The 20,036-nt window shown below is 40.5% G+C and overlaps 2 protein-coding genes across 5 annotated transcripts in view; both read right to left on the bottom strand.

Moving 5' to 3' along the window:
* Positions 1-11,314, bottom strand: part of LOC128691149 (ras-related and estrogen-regulated growth inhibitor) — a 64,282-nt gene extending 52,968 nt beyond the window's left edge. The window contains exons 1-2 of one of the 3 annotated variants that reach the window (XM_070089184.1): positions 11,269-11,314; positions 10,547-10,735 (exon numbers count right to left, since the gene is read on the bottom strand). The gene's annotated coding sequence lies outside the window, so the exon portion shown is untranslated. Of the gene's footprint in view, positions 1-10,546; positions 10,740-10,875 lie in introns of all 3 variants that reach the window. The other 2 variants (XM_070089183.1, XM_070089182.1) reach the window with 2 other exon arrangements.
* Positions 11,315-14,923: 3,609 nt separating this feature from the next.
* Positions 14,924-20,036, bottom strand: part of LOC128691101 (zinc finger protein with KRAB and SCAN domains 8-like) — a 79,915-nt gene continuing 74,802 nt past the window's right edge. For both annotated transcript variants that reach the window (XM_070089174.1, XM_070089175.1), the window contains exon 14: positions 14,924-16,373. In XM_070089174.1, the coding sequence (XP_069945275.1) occupies positions 15,037-16,373 (1,337 nt within the window). In that variant the 3' untranslated portion in view covers positions 14,924-15,036. The remainder of the gene's footprint in view (positions 16,374-20,036) is intronic.

Raw genomic sequence — 20,036 nt, 5'->3', positions numbered from 1 at the left:
ATCCCCTTTGACCCATGCATGTCGGGAGAATTGATAGGGAACAGTGTAGTAAAGAAAGCGAATGCCAGACTGAAGTTCCTGTATAGACAAGCACAGTGTCTACCTACTGAGGCTCGCAGGACCCTATGTCTAGCCCTTATACAATGCCATATGGATTACGCTTGCTCTTCTTGGTACTCTGCCTTGACAAAAAAACTGAAAGATAGACTGCAAATCACCCAGAACAAAATCGTAAGATTCATCCTGGGGTTGGGACAAGGAGAACATGTAGGCCAGGATGAATTACAGCAGTTGGATATGCTGAATGTTGAAGACAGAGTAAAACAACTGAAGCTAAATCGTGTTTATAAAATTGCTCACAAACAATGTCCAGAATATCTTGCTGTCAATTTTGTCAAGGTTGGGAACCAAAGCAATCATAGTACTAGGGGGAGAGAGCACAACTTTGTAGTACCCACAGTCATTAGACAGGCTTCAAACACCTTTTATTGTACAGCAATAAAGGAATGGAACAGACTGCCCGCACATGTCAAAGCCAGTCATAGCATGAACCAGTTCAAGAAGAGTGCCAAAAGGTGTCTGATGAATGTAGCTACAGAAAGGGAGGGGAATGATTTTCTATTTTTTAGCTAACATACGTGTAAATTTTACCATATTCCTAGTAATGACCCTCGTATTGTAGATAGTCTTAATGACCCTCGTGTAGTAGATAGTCTTTTTAGTATGATAATAAGATGTTATCTTCATTGTAGAATAATAAGAAAATATTATAACCTTTATATTATAATAATAAGGTAAAAGGACCCCAATGGAAATAAGTCACTCTGTCTGACTTTTTTGGGTTATCCTAGGTTCTCTACACATATGCTGCTATGTATGATAATTCTATGTAACTGTATTTGTGTATACCTGAATAAACTTACTTGCTGACAAGACTCGTAAGCGTCCACTGGACATGAGACGCCTTCAATACCTCCACAAAACATGATTAAACTCTGAATGATCAAATAAAGAGAACACCAAGTTGTCCGTGTGTATGTGTGTGTGTGTGTGTGTGTGTGTGTGTTTGTGTGTGTGTGTGTGTGTGTGTGTGTGTTTGTGTGTGTGTTTGTGTGTGTGTTTGTGTGTGTGTGTGTGTGTGTGTGTGTGTGTGTGTGTGTTTGTGTGTGTGTTTGTGTGTGTGTGTGTGTGTGTGTGTGTGTGTGTGTGTGTGTGTGTGTGTGTGTGTGTGTGTGTGTTTGTGTGTGTGTTTGTGTGTGTGTGTGTGTGTGTGTGTGTGTGTGTGTGTGTGTGTGTGTGTGTGTGTGTGTGTGTGTGTGTGTGTGTGTGTGTGTGTGTGTGTTTGTGTGTGTGTGTGTGTGTGTGTGTTTGTGTGTGTGTGTGTGTGTTTGTGTGTGTGTGTGTGTGTGTGTGTGTGTTTGTGTGTGTGTTTGTGTGTGTGTTTGTGTGTGTATTTATGATTTATATTTTACATTTATATATTTAGGATAAATTCAATAACAATGGTATTTCATTTTTTTATGTTTGAGTTAATGTAATAAGGAGGATATTATTATTATTATTATTATTATTATTATTATTATTATTATTATTATTATTGTAAGTTCCATGGAGTTTCCTTAAAAATTAGATAAAACAAATAAAAATATTGAGTGTTGGCCAGACAAGACTGTAGCACTTTTATCAAGCATACCTCGGGTGGGGTTAGAACTCCAGGTCACACATATTATATTTTGTTGGGATTTTTAACACTGGAGGGTTAGCCAACTAGGATAACCCAAGAAAGTCAGTGCGTCATCCAGGACTGTCTGTCTTATTTCCATTGTGGTCTTCAATCTTGTCTCCCAGGATGCCACCCACACCAGTCCACTAACACCCAGGTACCTACTTGCTGCTAGGTGAATATGACAATAGGTGTAAGGAAACACATCGAAATATTTCTACCCCGCCGGGAATCGAACCCGGACCCTCCGTATGTGAAGCGAGAACTTTGCCACCCAGGCCACCCAGGATGCCAACCACACCAGTCCACTAACACCCAGGTACCTACTTGTTGCTAGGTGAACAGGACAACAGGTGTAAGGAAACATGTTGAAATGTGTCATTAACTAATGTGTCATTAAGTAATGTGTCATTAACTAATGTGTCATTATGTAATGTGTCATTATGTAATGTGTCATTAAGTAATGTGTCATTATGTAATGTGTCATTAAGTAATGTGTCATTATGTAATGTGTCATTATGTAATGTGTCATTAAGTAATGTGTCATTATGTAATGTGTCATTAAGTAATGTGTCATTAAGTAATGTGTCATTAAGTAATGTGTCATTAAGTAATGTGTCATTAAGTAATGTGTCATTAACTAATGTGTCATTAAGTAATGTGTCATTATGTAATGTGTCATTAGGTAATGTGTCATTATGTAATGTGTCATTAAGTAATGTGTCATTAAGTAATGTCATTATGTAATGTGTCATTAAGTAATGTGTCATTATGTAATGTGTCATTAAGTAATGTGTCATTAAGTAATGTCATTATGTAATGTGTCATTAAGTAATGTGTCATTATGTAATGTGTCATTAAGTAATGTGTCATTAAGTAATGTGTCATTAAGTAATGTGTCATTAAGTAATGTGTCATTATGTAATGTGTCATTATGTAATGTGTCATTAAGTAATGTGTCATTATGTAATGTGTCATTAAGTAATGTGTCATTAAGTAATGTGTCATTAAGTAATGTGTCATTAAGTAATGTGTCATTATGTAATGTGTCATTAAGTAATGTGTCATTATGTAATGTGTCATTAAGTAATGTGTCATTAAGTAATGTGTCATTAAGTAATGTGTCATTAAGTAATGTGTCATTAACTAATGTGTCATTAAGTAATGTGTCATTAACTAATGTGTCATTAAGTAATGTGTCATTAACTAATGTGTCATTAAGTAATGTGTCATTATGTAATGTGTCATTAAGTAATGTGTCATTATGTAATGTGTCATTAAGTAATGTGTCATTAAGTAATGTGTCATTAAGTAATGTGTCATGTAATGTGTCATGTAATGTGTCATTAAGTAATGTGTCATTAACTAATGTGTCATTAAGTAATGTGTCATTATGTAATGTGTCATTAAGCAATGTGTCATTATGTAATGTGTCATTAAGTAATGTGTCATTAAGTAATGTGTCATTAAGTAATGTGTCATGTAATGTGTCATGTAATGTGTCATTAAGTAATGTGTCATTAAGTAATGTGTCATTAACTAATGTGTCATTAAGTAATGTGTCATTAACTAATGTGTCATTAAGTAATGTGTCATGTAATGTGTCATGTAATGTGTCATTAAGTAATGTGTCATTATGTAATGTGTCATTAAGTAATGTGTCATTATGTAATGTGTCATTAAGTAATGTGTCATTAAGTAATGTGTCATTAAGTAATGTGTCATTATGTAATGTGTCATTAAGTAATGTGTCATTAAGTAATGTCATGTAATGTGTCATTAAGTAATGTGTCATGTAATGTGTCATGTAATGTGTCATTAAGTAATGTGTCATTAACTAATGTGTCATTAAGTAATGTGTCATTAACTAATATGTCATTAACTAATGTGTCATTAAGTAATGTGTCATTAAGTAATGTGTCATTAAGTAATGTGTCATTAACTAATGTGTCATTAAGTAATGTGTCATTAACTAATGTGTCATTAACTAATGTGTCATTAACTAATGTGTCATTAAGTAATGTGTCATTAACTAATGTGTCATTAAGTAATGTGTCATTAACTAATGTGTCATTAACTAATGTGTCATTAAGTAATGTGTCATTATGTAATGTGTCATTATGTAATGTGTCATTAAGTAATGTGTCATTAAGTAATGTGTCATTAAGTAATGTGTCATTAAGTAATGTGTCATTAAGTAATGTGTCATTAAGTACTGTGTCATTAAGTAATGTGTCATGTAATGTGTCATTAAGTAATGTGTCATTAAGTAATGTGTCATTAACTAATAGCGGGTAGGACACTGTAACTGTTTAGTGTCATTAAACAATTAACTAATAGCGGGTAGGACACTGTAACTGTTCAGTGTCATTAAACAATTAACTAATAGCGGGTAGGACACTGTAACTGTTCAGTGTCATTAAACAATTAACTAATAGCGGGTAGGACACTGTAACTGTTTAGTGTCATTAAATAATTCAAGTTTCAAATTCATTTGTTTGTTTTTAAGTTGTACAAAGTTAATAAAGTTTACATTTAATAAAACACTGATGGACACAAAACAAAGCCATTAACTAGTAAGACATTTCAGACAAAAATACAAAATAACAAAGGTAGCTAATAAATAATGGTACAATTTTTAAAAATGTGACTTAATGTTGTAATGTGATTCAGTAATATTGAGTTAAGTAAAACTTGTACAACAGTTAACTACAATTATATGTACAATAATGTTGAGTTAAGTAAAACTTGTACAACAGTTAACTACAATTATATGTACAATAAAAGATACATAATGTACAAGAAGTACACTTTTAAAAATATGATTTATTATTTTAAACTAATTCATTGATCTTCAGTTTTGTGGGATGACTGAATAAAGAAGTTGGTGATAAAGGAACTTACTAAGTTACAGTAGAAATATAATGACTGAATAAAGAAGTTGGTGATAAAGGAACTTACTAAGTTACAGTAGAAATATAATGACTGAATAAAGAAGTTGGTGATAAAGGAACTTACTAAGTTACAGTAGAAATATAATGAGACAATGTGAGTAATTAGTTTTGTATGGAAGTTGGAGGAACAACAGAGTTAAATGAGACGGTTTTGTTTGACAGAATATTGATGGTTCAATTATGTTTGCCAGATGTTATTTACCAATACTTCTGAATCATCTTCTTCTTCTTGGTGTTTTTAGTGCCAGACCTAGTTCCAGGTCTGCGTTGAGTGCAAGTGTAAAATTGACATCAAAGATAGTGCAGTAGGTTAATTTCCATTAAAAAAAATTCAGAGTGTGTCAAAGGTTGGACTTTCAACGAGGTCAGTTAGTGTAGTAGTGTGGGTTAGTTACCATTTTGTCCTAGGCACATGTCGATTAGACACTAGGCCTGTTGTGTGTGTGTGTACTCACCTAATTGTACTCACCTAATTGTGGTTGCAGGGGTCGAGACTCAGCTCCTGGCCCCGCCTCTTCACTGATCGCTACTGGGTTCTCTCTCTGCTTCCTGAGCTTTGCCATACCTCTTCTTAAAACTATGTATGGTTCCTGCCTCCACTACTTCACTTGCTAGGCTATTCCACTTGCTGACAACTCTATGACTGAAGAAATACTTCCTAATGTCCCTGTGACTCGTCTGAGTCTTCAGCTTCCAGTTGTGATCCCTTGTCCCTGTGTCCCCTCTCTGGAACATCCTATCTCTGTCCACCTTGTCTGTTCCCCGCAGTATCTTGTATGTCGTTATCGTTATAAATGAAACCCATGCTGGGTTTCATTTATAATCTTGTTCCTTTCCAGGTGTTCGACCACTCTCCTCCTGATAATCTTCTCCATGACTTTACACACAATACATGTCAGAGACACAGGTCTGTAGTTTAGTGCCTCGTTTCTGTTTCCTTTCTTAAATATGGGGACTACATTAGCTGTCTTCCATTTCTCAGGTAGTTGCCCAGTTTCAAGGGATGTGTTGAAGATTGTGGTTAGAGGCACGCACAGCATCTCTGCTCCTTCTCTAAGGACCCATGGGGAGATGTCCGGTCCCATCGCCTTTGAGGTGTCAAGGTCACTTAAGAGCTTCTTCACCTCCTCCTCAGTTGTTCGTATGTCATCCAACACTTGTTGGTATATTCCCTCTTATGTTCCCTTCTGTGCTGTCTTCCCACAGCCCTTCTGTTTCTACTGTAAAAACTTCCTTAAATCTCCTGTTCAGCTCCTCACATACCTCCTGATCATTTCTTGTGAGTTCTCCACCTTCTGTCCTTAATCTGATCACCTGGTCTTTGACTGTTGTCTTCCTCCTGATGTGGCTATACAACAGTTTCGGGTCAGTCTTGATTCTCGATGCTATGTCATTTTCATACTGTCGTTGGGCCTCCCTCCTTACCTGTGCGTACTCATTCCTGGCTCTGCGACTGATCTCCCTATTTTCGTGTGTTCTCTGCCTTCTGTACTTTTTCCATTCTCTATTGCACTTTGTTTTTGCCTCCTTACACCGTCGGGTAAACCAGGGGCTCGTTCTGGTCTTCCCGTTGTTACTGTTGCCCTTGGGAATAAACCTTTCCACTGCCTCCTTGCATTTTGTTGTTACATATTCCATCATTTTATTTACTGGTTTTCCTGCCAGTTCTCTGTCCCACTGGACCTCCCGCAGGAAGTTCTTCAACCCTATGTAGTCCCCTCTTTTATAGTCAGGCTTTTCCCATTCAACTCCTGTTATTCTCTCCACTTGCAGCTCTACTATGTACTCACCTATTTGTGGTTGCAGGGGTCGAGTCTTAGCTCCTGGCCCCTCCTGTGTGTGTGTGTGTGTGTGTGTGTGTGTGTGTGTGTGTGTGTGTGTGTGTGTGTGTGTGTGTGTGTGTGTGTGTGTGTGTGCGTGTATGTACTCACCTACTCACCTATTTGTGGTTACAGGGGTCGATTCTTAGCTCCTGGCCCCGCCAGGAATGTGTATGTGTGTGTGAGTGTGGGCTGGGGCGATACAGATGAATTGAATCTACAGAAGTTTCAGCTAAGAGGAAGAAGAACAAAGCGCAGCTGCTGCCAGGTGACCTGTTCCACTAGGTTGTCCAGTGTTCCAGTGCATCGCTTCCCGACGTAACACCTCATGATTTATATCATTACATGAGAAATAACATTCCTTTCTATATTGGAAACGATCTCAAAGCCAACAAGAGTCTTAATGTGCCCCAGGGGCCGCGGGGGCGTTGACCCCCGGAACTCTCTCCAGATGAGGCTGGTGAGCCTGCGTGAGTGGCGAGTGTCGGGATCTGCTGCTACCTATTACATCATGGCTATAAAATAAGTAAAAAAGTTTTAAAAGGTTATGAATCTAAAATTGTAGCAAGTTATGTTACAATTAGTGACAAATTCCAACCATACAATAGAGCGAAAAACTAATGTGAAAGACCTGGAAGTGATCATGTCAGTGGATCTCACCTTCAAACACCATAACAGTGTATCAATCGCATCTGCTAGAAAATGACAGGATACATAATGAGAACCTTCAATACAAGGGATGCCAAGCCCATGATGATGCTCTTCTGGTCACTTGTACACTAAAGGCCCCCTTCAAGGCTGGCGACATTGCAGACCTGGAGAGTGTACAAAGAACTTTCACGGCACACATAAGTACGATAAGGCACCTAAATTACTGGGAACGGTTGAAGGTCCTTGATCTGTAATCCCTGGAGCGCAGGCGAGAGAGATACACGATATTATACACTTGGAAGGTCCTGGAGAGATTGGTACCAAACCTGCACACGAAAATCACTCCCTGTGAAAGCAAAAGACTCGGCAGGAGATGCAACATTCCACCGATGAAAAGCAGGTGCGCCACGAGTACATTGAGAGACAACACAATAAGTGTCCGGGGCCCAAGACTGTTCAATTGCCTCCCAGCATACATAAGGGGGATTACGAATAGACCCCTGGCTTTCTTCAAGAAGGCACTGGGCAGGCACCTAAAGTCAGTACCTGACCAGCCGGGCTGTGGTTCGTACGTCGGGTTGCCTGCGGCCAACAGCAACAGCCTGGTTGATCAGGCCCTGATCCACCACAACGCGGGGGCGTTGACCCCAGAAACCCTCTCCAGGTATACATACTGCTAATTGGTTCCACAAATACTTGTAATTCACTTTCAAACTTTCTCATTTTTAATCAGGAGGATATACACAAGGTGAGGTGTATACATGCTGAGAGTCTAGTTTAATAATTGTTTGTAAATACTTTTCGCTCTGACTTGGACTGGTGGTGAACGAGTGACATGAAGCCTTAATAACCAGTCAATAGGCTTTATACCCAGTTAACCAACCTGTTAATTTTATACGTCAAACAGGCTTAGAATTAGCTTATCAGAACATGTTTTAGCTATTATATTGGTATGCAAAACAACCATAGGGGGAATTGAATGATAGCTGTAGCCTTTCGTGTTGCAGTGAACACATCAGGACCTTGCAGTATTGCAGAAATGAGCAGGAAGTCCAAGCAGATTAGTTCAGAGAACATATATATATATATATATATATATATATATATATATATATATATATATATATATATGGAGTCTGTGGAGACAAAGAACTTTGTCCTTGGAGGCAAAGAGGGGAATGTATGAGAGTATAGTTTTACCAACGCTCTTATATGGGTGTGAAGCGTGGGTGATGAATGTTGCAGCGAGGAGAAGGCTGGAGGCAGTGGAGATGTCATGTCTGAGGGCAATGTGTGGTGTGAATATAATGCAGAGAATTCGTAGTTTGGAAGTTAGGAGGAGGTGCGGGATTACCAAAACTGTTGTCCAGAGGGCTGAGGAAGGGTTGTTGAGGTGGTTCGGACATGTAGAGAGAATGGAGCGAAACAGAATGACTTCAAGAGTGTATCAGTCTGTAGTGGAAGGAAGGCGGGGTAGGGGTCGGCCTAGGAAGGGTTGGAGGGAGGGGGTAAAGGAGGTTTTGTGTGCGAGGGGCTTGGACTTCCAGCAGGCATGCTTGAGCGTGTTTGATAGGAGTGAATGGAGACAAATGGTTTTTAATACTTGACGTGCTGTTGGAGTGTGAGCAAAGTAACATTTATGAAGGGATTCAGGGAAACCGGCAGGCCGGACTTGAGTCCTGGAGATGGGAAGTACAGTGCCTGCACTCTGAAGGAGGGGTGTTAATGTTGCAGTTTAAAAACTGTAGTGTAAAGCACCCTTCTGGCAAGACAGTGATGGAGTGAATGATGGTGAAAGTTTTTCTTTTTCGGGCCACCCTGCCTTGGTGGGACTCGGCCGGTGTGATAATAAAAAATAAATATATATATATATATATATATATATATATATATATATATATATATATATATATGTTCCAAAACCAAGGGCTGGCATGCAAGACACAATGAGGTCAACGACATCATTAAGAGAACCCTTGCTACAGTTGGATGCCCAGCCGAGAGGGAGCCCCGATCACTAGCATTATTATTATTATTATTATTATTATTAAGGGGAAGCGCTAAACCCGGAGGATTATACAGCGCCTGGGGCGGGATGTGGGAGGCATTCAGGCTTAATTGGGGGAACTGGAGCACAGATCCAATTCCCTAAATCAAGAGCCCCTCACCAACATCAAGGAACCTTCCTTGAGGGGCCGATCACTAGCAGCCAACAGTACCCACAACCCAGCAAACCCCCCCTATGGGATCACCATCTATACTTGGAAGAATGGCAAGCTCTTAGCATGGGACTATACCTGTGTGTCCACACTGGCTGACACCTATATCCATCACAGTGTGGGGCGACAGGGAGGAGCTGCTGACCACAGGGAGGAGTACAAAATCAGCAAGTACAGGGACATAAGCCAACAGTATCAATTTGTCTCAGTGGGATCAGAGAACTTGGGATCATGGGGAAAAAATGCCACACGTTTCCTTAAAGAATTGGGTTCCAGACTCATCGATACCACCAGGGACCCAAGGGCAGCCACTTTCATGTTCCAGCGCCTCAGCATGGCCATCCAAAGAGTAAATGCTTGCTGCATACTAGGCTCGCGTCCGGCTTCGGAGGAGCTGGAGGAAATTCATGATCTTTAATACATTGTACCATTGTATTCATGTTTGTGTTTTTCTGTAAATGCATTCTGTTTATTAATAAATGTTCACACAGAATATAAAATATAGGGGTGGTAGGAGAAGAAAATATTCAAACAGCTCCGGGGAGAACCTTGAGTTTTCTCTGAGGTACGTTTTTGTCTTCTCTGAGGATGAGGGTCCCCAGTCCAGCTATAGAGGTGGTACTTACATATATATATATATATATATATATATATATATATATATATATATATATATATATATATATATATATATATATATATATATATATATATATATATATATATATATATGCACTAAGATCACAGTAAACAGGTGATTTTAGGATATGCAAAACAACCACTGTGAAAGAATAGAGAAATTCCAAGCGCTTTCGTGACTACTCACATTATCAAGGAACTATGTGAGTAGTCACGAAAGCGCTTGGAATTTCTCTATTCTTTCACAGTGGTTGTTTTGCATATATATATATATATATATATATATATATATATATATATATTTATATATATATATATATATATATATATATATATATATATATATATATATATATATATATATATATATATATATATATATATATATATATATATATTAAGGATTTAATTAAATGCTGCATCGATAGATTCTATTAGAGAAAGATACTGAAACAGTGATTTGAAGAGATACTGGTATAGATATCTATATAAATTGCTATAAAGTAATAATAATGTGTGCTTATAAAGCTGGATACTTACTTGTGAGCTGGTGTGGGTGTAAAGGCTGCTTCAGGCACTAATGTTACTCAAGACTCGCCTGATACTCATCACGTCTCCCTTTCATATGATAACACCTCACAAAGACTTCCGTAGAATGTAAGACAACAAACTCACAGAGACATCACAGGTATTTTTTCCCTTGCTCTCACAATAACAAAGTGGTCAGATCTGCCTAGCAAGAGTTAGATTATACTTTGAGGATCGACAAAAACAGGTAGTTCAGAAATGAAAAAAAAAGAAGATAGTAAAGATTAAGAAAATATTTCACATATGTGTGCGTAGCTCACCAACTTCTCGGTATTATTTACTTTTGTCACGATCATCATATAGAAATGTTCACTTTGTAGTTACACTCTAGCTGAGTCATATTGTTATGTGTATGTGGAGCGCTATACCCTTGTGGGTATAGGAGTAGCGGAGGCTGCAGCACTCGTTCGTTTTCTTGATGTCACCAGTGATAAAGATGAATTGTTTGGGCCTAAATGGTTCTCGTAGAAGGTAGGTCTATCCATGTGGCACTGTTTATTTATTTATTTATTTATTTATTTATTTATTTCCAATTTGAGCAGTAAACCCGCATGGATCATTCAGTGGCAGGTGTGTTGGAGGCTCAATCCTCCGTCCACTGTCAGTGGAAGAATAGCGCTGCTTGGGTAAATTTTGGTAGTTCTTGGGTGAGTTGTTTGAAGTGCAGGTCTCACCTCTCAGGGAGAGACCAACATAGTCTTTCCTTCACTGTGGCATTGCCCACACTGGTGTACTGCCCATGGCACAGGCTACCCGTGTGTGTGTGTGTGTGTGTGTGTGTGTGTGTGTGTGTGTGTGTGTGTGTGTGTGTTGGTACCTGCTAGATGGTGTCATCGTCGTGCCAACCCCTGTATACCTCCCTTACTTTAGCATCACTACAGTCACCAACACCTCCAAAACCATCTCTATAGCCACAACCACATTCACCCCCAACACCACCCCTACTACCACAACCACCTCCACCTCCAACGCCACCCCTGTACCACAACCACCTCCACCTCCAACGCCACCCCTACTACCACAACCACCTCCACCTCCAACGCCACCCCTATCACAACCCCACTACCGCCACCACCCCTTCACTAGCATCTTCACCATCCCGGTATACCACCAGCATAGGTACCGCTGCCACTGTTACCATCGTCTACACAATCACCATCAAAAATTCCTGCTATCACTATCAGTGACACGAACACTCACCATCATCCTCTCATTACCCTCACTAATGGCTTTCTTCGTGTCTTTCTTGATACCTGAATCACATTCGTCCGCTGAAAGAAATGGTAGTGTCGACAATAGTCTTTTCGACTTTCTTCATCTTTAATCCTGTCTTGGATCATTAAGCCTGCACGTAACCATTTCACCAGCAGACAGGAATATTTTAATCCCTAAAATAGGGATGAAAGTAAATTCTCACCATTATATATGCATTATTTACCTTGAGAGGCATACACCTCTCGAGGTATATATCGTGTTCCTCCTCTTATACAGTGCACAGGCCTCTCTTCAAGGGAACACCTCCCGTCAGGGGCATAGGCCTCCTTTCAAGGGCATAGGTCTCCCTTCAGGGGCACAGTCTCCCTTCAAGGGCATAGGTCTCTCTTCAGCGACACAGGCCTCCCTTCAAGAACGGGGTGTTGATGCTGGTGAAAATATCATAATTTAAGGAATTGAAACTATCCCAACCCCTTCTTCTAATCAAGTATAGTTATCTCTCATTTCCCCTAGGAAATGGGAGGTTCCCTAAAGATTTAGCGCTTTCCCCGTGATATAGTAATAATAATAGCATCAGAGGCTTAAACTAAAGAATTGAAGCCTTTTATACCACTCAGATGGGGGTTGCCAGGAGGCTTTTGGTGATTCACGCTCCTCCTCCTCCTCCTCCTCCTCCTCCTCCTCTTCTTCTTCATGACGTGTAGATGAGAATTAGGCTCCATTTACCTGCTGTCCCTGATCGCCTCAGTAAATAGGTACCTAATAGTTAGTCGCAAATTTTAAGTGGCATCCAGGGGAAGAGGACCTGAGGCCCCCAATGGCAATAAGCCACACTACTTGGCTTTCTTTGGTTATCCTGGGTTAATAACCCTTCAGGGTTATTTGACGAAAGTCTTTTTCATAACAGCGAGAAGTGTATGACTCTCAGTATATATATATATATATATATATATATATATATATATATATATATATATATATATATATATACACACACTGAGCGTGCTTTAATTCTTGATTTTAGGTGTTTAGGTATTCTCGACTGGTGTACTGGTGACCCTCGTGTAGTGGATCAAGCAACCGCTGTGATGCGTTTACTCTACGGTGGTATACTGCCTTGCTTCAGAGCACATTCATACCTGGAGTAGGTATACCTGGAGAGGGTTTCGGGGATCAACGCCCCCGCGGCCCGGTCTGTGACCAGGCCTCATGGTGGATCAGGGCCTGATCAACCAGGCTGTTGCCGTTGGCCGCATGCAACCCGACGTACGAACCACAGCCCGGCTGGTCAGATACTGACTTTCGGTGCCTGTCCAGTGACTGCTTGAAGACAGCCAGGGGTCTATTTGTAATCTCCCTTATGTATGCTGGGAGGCAGTTGAACAGTCTTGGGCCCCTGACACTAATTATGTTGTCTCTTAATCGTGCTAGTGGCACCCCATCTTTTCATTGGGGGGATGTTGCATCGTCTGCTGAGTCTTTTGCTTTCGTAGGGAGTGATTTTCGTGTGCAAGTTTGGTACTAATCCCTCTAGGATTTTCCAAGTGTACATAATCATGCATCTCTCCCGCCTGCGTTCCAGGGAGTACAAGTTGAGGAACTTCAAGCGTTCCCAGGATTTAGGTGTTTTATGGCAGTTATGTGTGCCGTGAAGGTTCTCTGTACATTTTCTAGGCAGCAATTTCACCTACCCTGAAAGGTGCTGTTAGTGTGCAGCAATATTCCAGCCTAGATAGAACAAGCGACCTGAAGAGTGTCATCATGGGCTTGGCATCCCTAGTTTTGAAGGTTCTCATTATCCATCCTGTCATTTTTCTAGCAGATGCGATTGATACAATGTTATGGACTTTGAAGGTGAAAGCCTCTGACACGATCACTCCCAGGTCTTTTACATTAGTTTTTCGCTTTATTGTGTAGTTGGAATTTGTTTTATAATCCGATATAGTTTTAATTTCCTCACGTTTTCCATATCATGATCAATGCAAGTGTAAGAGGACATCATCATTATGATCAAGGCAGGTGTGAGAGAACAATCACTGCGGAGCTTGGCACTCTCCTGCCCAGAGTGCCAATGTATACAGAGGTGTCAAAAATGGAGCGTAGATGGCAGGGAGGGTAACTGGGTCAAGCCTGTTACATGAACATTGGTCACTGCTGAGGGTAATATGTAACTACTGTATAAGTAGTGAGTAACTGAATAACAAAAAAAAAAAAAGGCACAATACCGTGACTGGAACGATACACAAATAACCCGCACATAGAAGAGAGGAGCTTACGACGACATTTCGGTCCGACTTGGACCATTTACAAAGTCACAAACTGAATGACTGGTGTTAGGTTATTCAGCTAATAAATACTGAAATCTTGTTGTAACAGATCAACATAATCATGTTGCCTCCATGTTGCGTATGAATTTCTGTATCTACATACAGTTTTACAGGCTGTTATCCTACCTCGGCTCATTTCGAAGCCCAACCATTTCAGGATGCTGGGGACGGCTTCAATAACCTTGGTCACAGGGCTCCTCCACAAGCCATTTTTTTTAATCTGGCCCTCATTACTGTACACAAGCATTAAAAATATTTGAATATTTCGTTCATAACTCGAGAGGTTCTCGAGTTATGAACGAAATAAAATCGATACGTTAGGGTCCAACAGCGCCTGAGTAATGGGAGAAACTCGAAGTTTAATCCAGGGAAGAGGAGGGTAGCTTCAATTTGTTTAGAGAGCATTCCTTCATCCTAGTCAAGACACACCTCCATCTTTCTTCTTGGATTAATACATTAAGTAAAGCGCTAAACCAGTGTGAGTACCTCAGTGTACACCTCCCACACATGTATACTTACGAAAGTGCACATAGGTACAGTAATTCAAACGTACAAAAATACACACACACTTATATTTTTTATATATATTTTTGTGCATTGGAATTTTATGACCACCCTCCATTATTCCTTTTGCGTGCATCTAGGTAGAGGAGGCTGGGCTTATAGAATAAGTGGATACCTTTCTCGGATCACGTAGCGACCGAAATACATCTACTTATTTGCTTGATTACACTTCTTGATGTGAGCCACAAATCTTCAGGGAGTCTGAGGCAAATAGAACGACAACTTCGGTAAATATTTAATTTATTATATAATATACAATATGATTACTATGTATAGTCTGCCCTGTTATAACCGTACTCATTATTTGCTCGTGAGCTGGTAGACAAGAGAGGAACGCTAGTAACTAGTGGTGAATGTATGAGTACAATTGTGCTGTAGCAACTCTCCTTCTGACTGGAAGACCATGAAACAGGCGTCACAAGAGTACAATTCCAAAGTGTGCATGGACGAGTCTTCAGTAAAGTCATTGTAAGCAAAGCCTTCAGGTAGCTGTTGCAAGTTATCTTGGGAACCTCCATCGATAACTATGGTGCGATGTTCCGTCATCTGGGGAGGTGTAGATGACAGGACCTCCCCGATGACTATGAGTGAACCCTCAGTGTCCTCCTGGTGGGCCAACTCGTCTTTGGTTTTCCTCGCTGGTTCTTCAAATATCGAGGTAAGCTGCTTCCCCGAGCTCTCTGGCGTTTGGACTTCCACATCTGCAGTTTTAGACGACTGGACCACAGTGACGGTGTGTACCTTACGAATATGAACCATCAAACTGGAGCTGTTTTTAAACTGACTGCCACAGTGACTACAGATGTGTTCTCTGTTGTGATCACTCACTTGGTGAGTCTTCATGTGTATTTTCAAGTTCCAGTTGTTGTGGTGAGCAGCACCACACACCTCACATACTACCCGTTTCTCCTTCAGGTGGAGACAGGTAATGTGGCGCTGAAGATGGGGTTTAGATTTAAAGCTTTTACCACAGTGGTGGCAGCAGAATGGTCGTTCTCCTTTGTGGTAGCGAACGTGCCGAGCCAGAGACGACTGGAGAGCAAATTTCTTGTCGCAAAGGTGGCACTCGAAGTCCCCTTCTCCTTGATGACGTGCTTCGTGTTCTTTGTGGTTGGAGTGGCATTTGAACTGTTTAGGGCAAAACCTGCACTTGTAGGGCATATACCCTCGGTGAACTTTTTTGATGTGTAGTCTGAGTTTAGTGGTGTCTGGAGCTTTGTAGTGGCAGTGTGGGCACGGACCGCGACGCTCAGCGTTGTGACGCCAAACCTTGTGGTACCTCACTGCTTGTCGCTGAGTGAAAACTTTCCCACACTCATCACAGGAGTAACGTGCACTCCTTGTACTCCCTCCACTGTCTGACACATCCTGTCTATCTGACATATTTTGTCTGTATGACATTTTTCTGTGTGGCCCGCTACCTTGGGGAGATTCACAAACTCCATGTGACCCTGTGTTGCTTCGTAACGTCCCAACTCTCTCTGATCTACATTTTTTTTGTAACCAAGCGTTTGTATGTGATCCATTTTTTTCGAGTGATCCAGCATAGAAACCTGACTGGGGATCTTCTGTAGAAGCAGAGCTACCAGAGCGTCTCTGAGATGTGTCTCGGGGTTCCATAAAACTAGGCCAACACTCCTTGACCTCGCAGGGGGACCTGTTGTCACCAGGCTCTGAGGAAGAAAATGGGGATAGGTTATTGTGATGAATGGTTTGAAAAACCGACAAGTTGAAGATTGAGACACTTATGCAACATATGGGAATCTTTATGTTATAAGGAAAAATAGTAAGAAATACCGATGCAATGGAGACACAACTGCAGTGTAATAATATCCTTTATTAACAATAACGGTCATCTGCTGACTAATAAATATTCTCATTACACTACATTTTGTTTCTGTTGCGAGGCTAGTTATTCATTATCTTCGACGCCTATCACCTAGATGCATCACCGTAGGAAGGTACTCAACTCTCTTTACCCGATAGATTCTAAACATGAGTAAAGGTGTAGATGGTTGATAGATTGTCATTATTATATTCATGTACAGATGAAATGGTACATTGTTAGGTATAAAGATATACACAAGTTGTAGAAGAAAATTGTATTGGAAGAACGTTTCGTTCTGCGTGAAGATTTATCATGAAATGACAGCTCTTCACAGGGAAACACGATGTCTCACTGAAAGCTTATTCTGCTACGTGTCTTTGTCTTCATATTTGCACATGTATGCCAAATCCTCGTGGGTAATCAACACCACACAGGACCTAAATGAACGGATACTCTGCAAACTTCATAAAACGCACACACAAAATAAAAGACTCGTAGAGCTGCTCATATAACACTGTATTAAGAACGAAAGGAACATTCTAAAGTTCTCGTATAATTCCTGGTGAGAAGACCAAACATTACTAGATCAAAAATATATAATACCGAGAGTAAAGTAAAAGGACACAAGTGCAACTAATGTGACATTTTATTGTGGCAACGTTTCGCTCTCCAGGAGCTTTGTCAAGCCGTTACAAACAGTACATGGACACCAGAATCGCCATCGCTTCCAGCTCTTCAATAAAGGATCTGACCAGGACAGAATCAAAGCACCACGAACCAGTCAATGCAGGGGTTTACACTATACCCTGTGGAGGCTGCGACAAGATTTATGTAGGTGAAACAGCAAGAAACCTCGACACCCGCCTCAATGAACACATTTACGCATGTAGGAACGATAACTTGAACAACGCCTGTGTACAACACCGAAATTCCACCAATCATCTCATGAAATTCAGGGACACCCAATTAGTGATCAAAGAAACTAATTTCCGCAGACGCAAGTGCCTCGAGTCAGCACTAATCGCTGTTTCGAATACAATTAAACCAAACAAAGGCAGCTTCACCATCTCTGAAGTCCTAGCAAGAATCCTCCTGAAAACAGTAAACCCTGCCATCACATAGTCTCTCCTGTTAATACTACACAAAGCACATTACAGAGAGTGAACACTGAAACAGGCCTTCTCTATCCAGTCTATATTTGGCTAACCTATTTTTATGTTACCCAAGTTATATTATTATTATTATTATAATCAAGGGGGAAGCGCTAAACCCGTAGGATTATACAGCGCCCAGGGGAGGGGGGGATGTGGAAGGCATTCAGGCTTAATTCGGGGAACTGGAGCACAGATCCAATTCCCTAAATCAAGAGCCCCTCACCAACATCAAGGAACCTTCCATGAGGGGACCCAAGTTATAGCTTTTATATCCTTTTACTCATGTACGAGCTAATTGCTCTACCATATTGTATTACTACTACTACTACAACTTATGTCACTACTACTACTACTACTATCACTAGTATTGCACCTCACTCTGAGTTGATAGGTATTCTATTCAAGATTGATGGACTGAATACATCGACTCAAGGTTGAGGGACTGATTACCTCATTCTCCTCCTGTTCTTCAAGTTTCTCCTACGTATGGACTGATGAAGCCACTGTGTGGCGAAACGTTTCCTCAATAAAGATACCCAAGAGTTGCACATGTGTCTAATTTATCAACATGTCGGTTCTCTGAACCATTCATCTACAAACACCTCACTGAGCCACTGTGTCCATGTACTGTTTGTAACGGCTTGACAAAGCTCCTGGAGAGCGAAACATTGCCACAATAAAATGTCACATTAGTTGCACTTGTGTCCTTTTACTTTACATATTGTCGGTAATTCTACCAACATTATTATAATACCGAGAGATTGACAGTGCCCATCTTATGGACCTGATCTTCCACTAGCGAACATCGCCCACATATGACCACATCTATTACTTCTGCATTGCTCAACTTCTAGAATGACCACTAGCTTTCTTGTAGGAAACTCGATTGATAAATCTCTGGCCTACCTCATAGGCCTCACCTTCCACTAGTGACCATATTGCTACTGCTACGTCGCTCTACTCTACACCGATACAACCTCTGGTGGGCGAAACGTCTTTTAATAAAGATACCCAGGAGATGCACATGCGTCTTATAAATGATACAAAATTAAGTCTTCTAACTCGCTTTTAAAACATAAGTCAGAGATTCCATAGATTTAAAATTGCATTACTATAATCATGGGGGAGCACTAAACCCGTAGCGATTATACAGCACTGGTGTGTGGGGGTGGGGGGTGAATGAACGGTATTCAGACTTAATTCAGAGAACTGGAACACAGATCCAATTCCCTAGATCAAGAGCCCCTCACCAGCGTCAAGGAACCTCCCTTGAGGGGTTTAAAAATACAGACCAAGGAAAGGGATAAAAATTTGTCATTATAAGGAGTGTCACTAACCAATGAGGGGTAAACATACGTGCCATGGAAGTGCCAATGGGGTGAGAGTTATGTTTGAGTTAAAACAAGACCGGAACAGCCTAAACATGTTTCTATTCATAGAGCATATTTTTGATATGGAGCCCGAAATGCTCTACATAAAAAGCGGCTTTCTATAATAATAATATCTTTATTTACTACAAGTGCATGTACATGGTATATAGGCCTAGCTGACATCAATGACATACTATTATATAGAAAGCCGTTGGTTATGCAAAGCATTTCAGGCAAATTAGGTCAGTTTTGTCCCAGGATGGGATCCACACCAGTCGACTAACACCCAGGTACCCACATTACTGATGGGTGAACATAAACAACCGGTATAAAGAAATACGCCTAATATTTCTACCCTTGCCGGGAATCGAACCCAGACCCTCGCCGTGTGAAGCGAGAGCTTTAGCCACCAAGTCATTGATGTCAGCTAAGCCTGTATATACCTGTAGAAATAAAGGTATTGTGTGTGCTGGCAGTGACCAGGGTATGTAAATAGCCATGAAGGTACCCATGTGTGCTGGCAAGTAAGTTTATTTAGGTACAGGTACACACAAATACAGTTATCGTACATAGTAACGTGGAAATTATCTAAGATAATCAAAAAAATCAAAGTGACTTATTTCCATTGGGATCGTTACTATTTCCAGAGTATCTAGTAGTGGCTGAGAGGGGGAATATTATTAACATTGTATTCGTGAAGCACTAAACCCATAGGGGTCATATAGCATTTGGAGATTGAGAACTAGTCAGGTTTGATCCAAGATAGGGAAGGATACTTCTAATTCCCTGGATCAAGAGACTTTCACCAGCACCAAGGCAGCCTTTTCGAAGATGCTGAGTATATAGTTATGTGGAAGTGCTAAACCCATAGGGGTCGTACAGTTCTTAAGTGAGGCAATCAGATTTGATCCAAGGAAAGGGAAGGCTGATCCTATGCCTTAGATCAAAGCCTTCAGTGTGTACATTGTTTACTTGCTCCTCCAG

This window comes from Cherax quadricarinatus, chromosome 27, assembly GCF_038502225.1.
Source record: "Cherax quadricarinatus isolate ZL_2023a chromosome 27, ASM3850222v1, whole genome shotgun sequence".
In the NCBI taxonomy this organism is placed as follows: domain Eukaryota; kingdom Metazoa; phylum Arthropoda; class Malacostraca; order Decapoda; family Parastacidae; genus Cherax; species Cherax quadricarinatus.
Note: the sequence above shows the minus strand (reverse complement) of the source record. Positions and strands in the feature narration are given on the sequence as shown.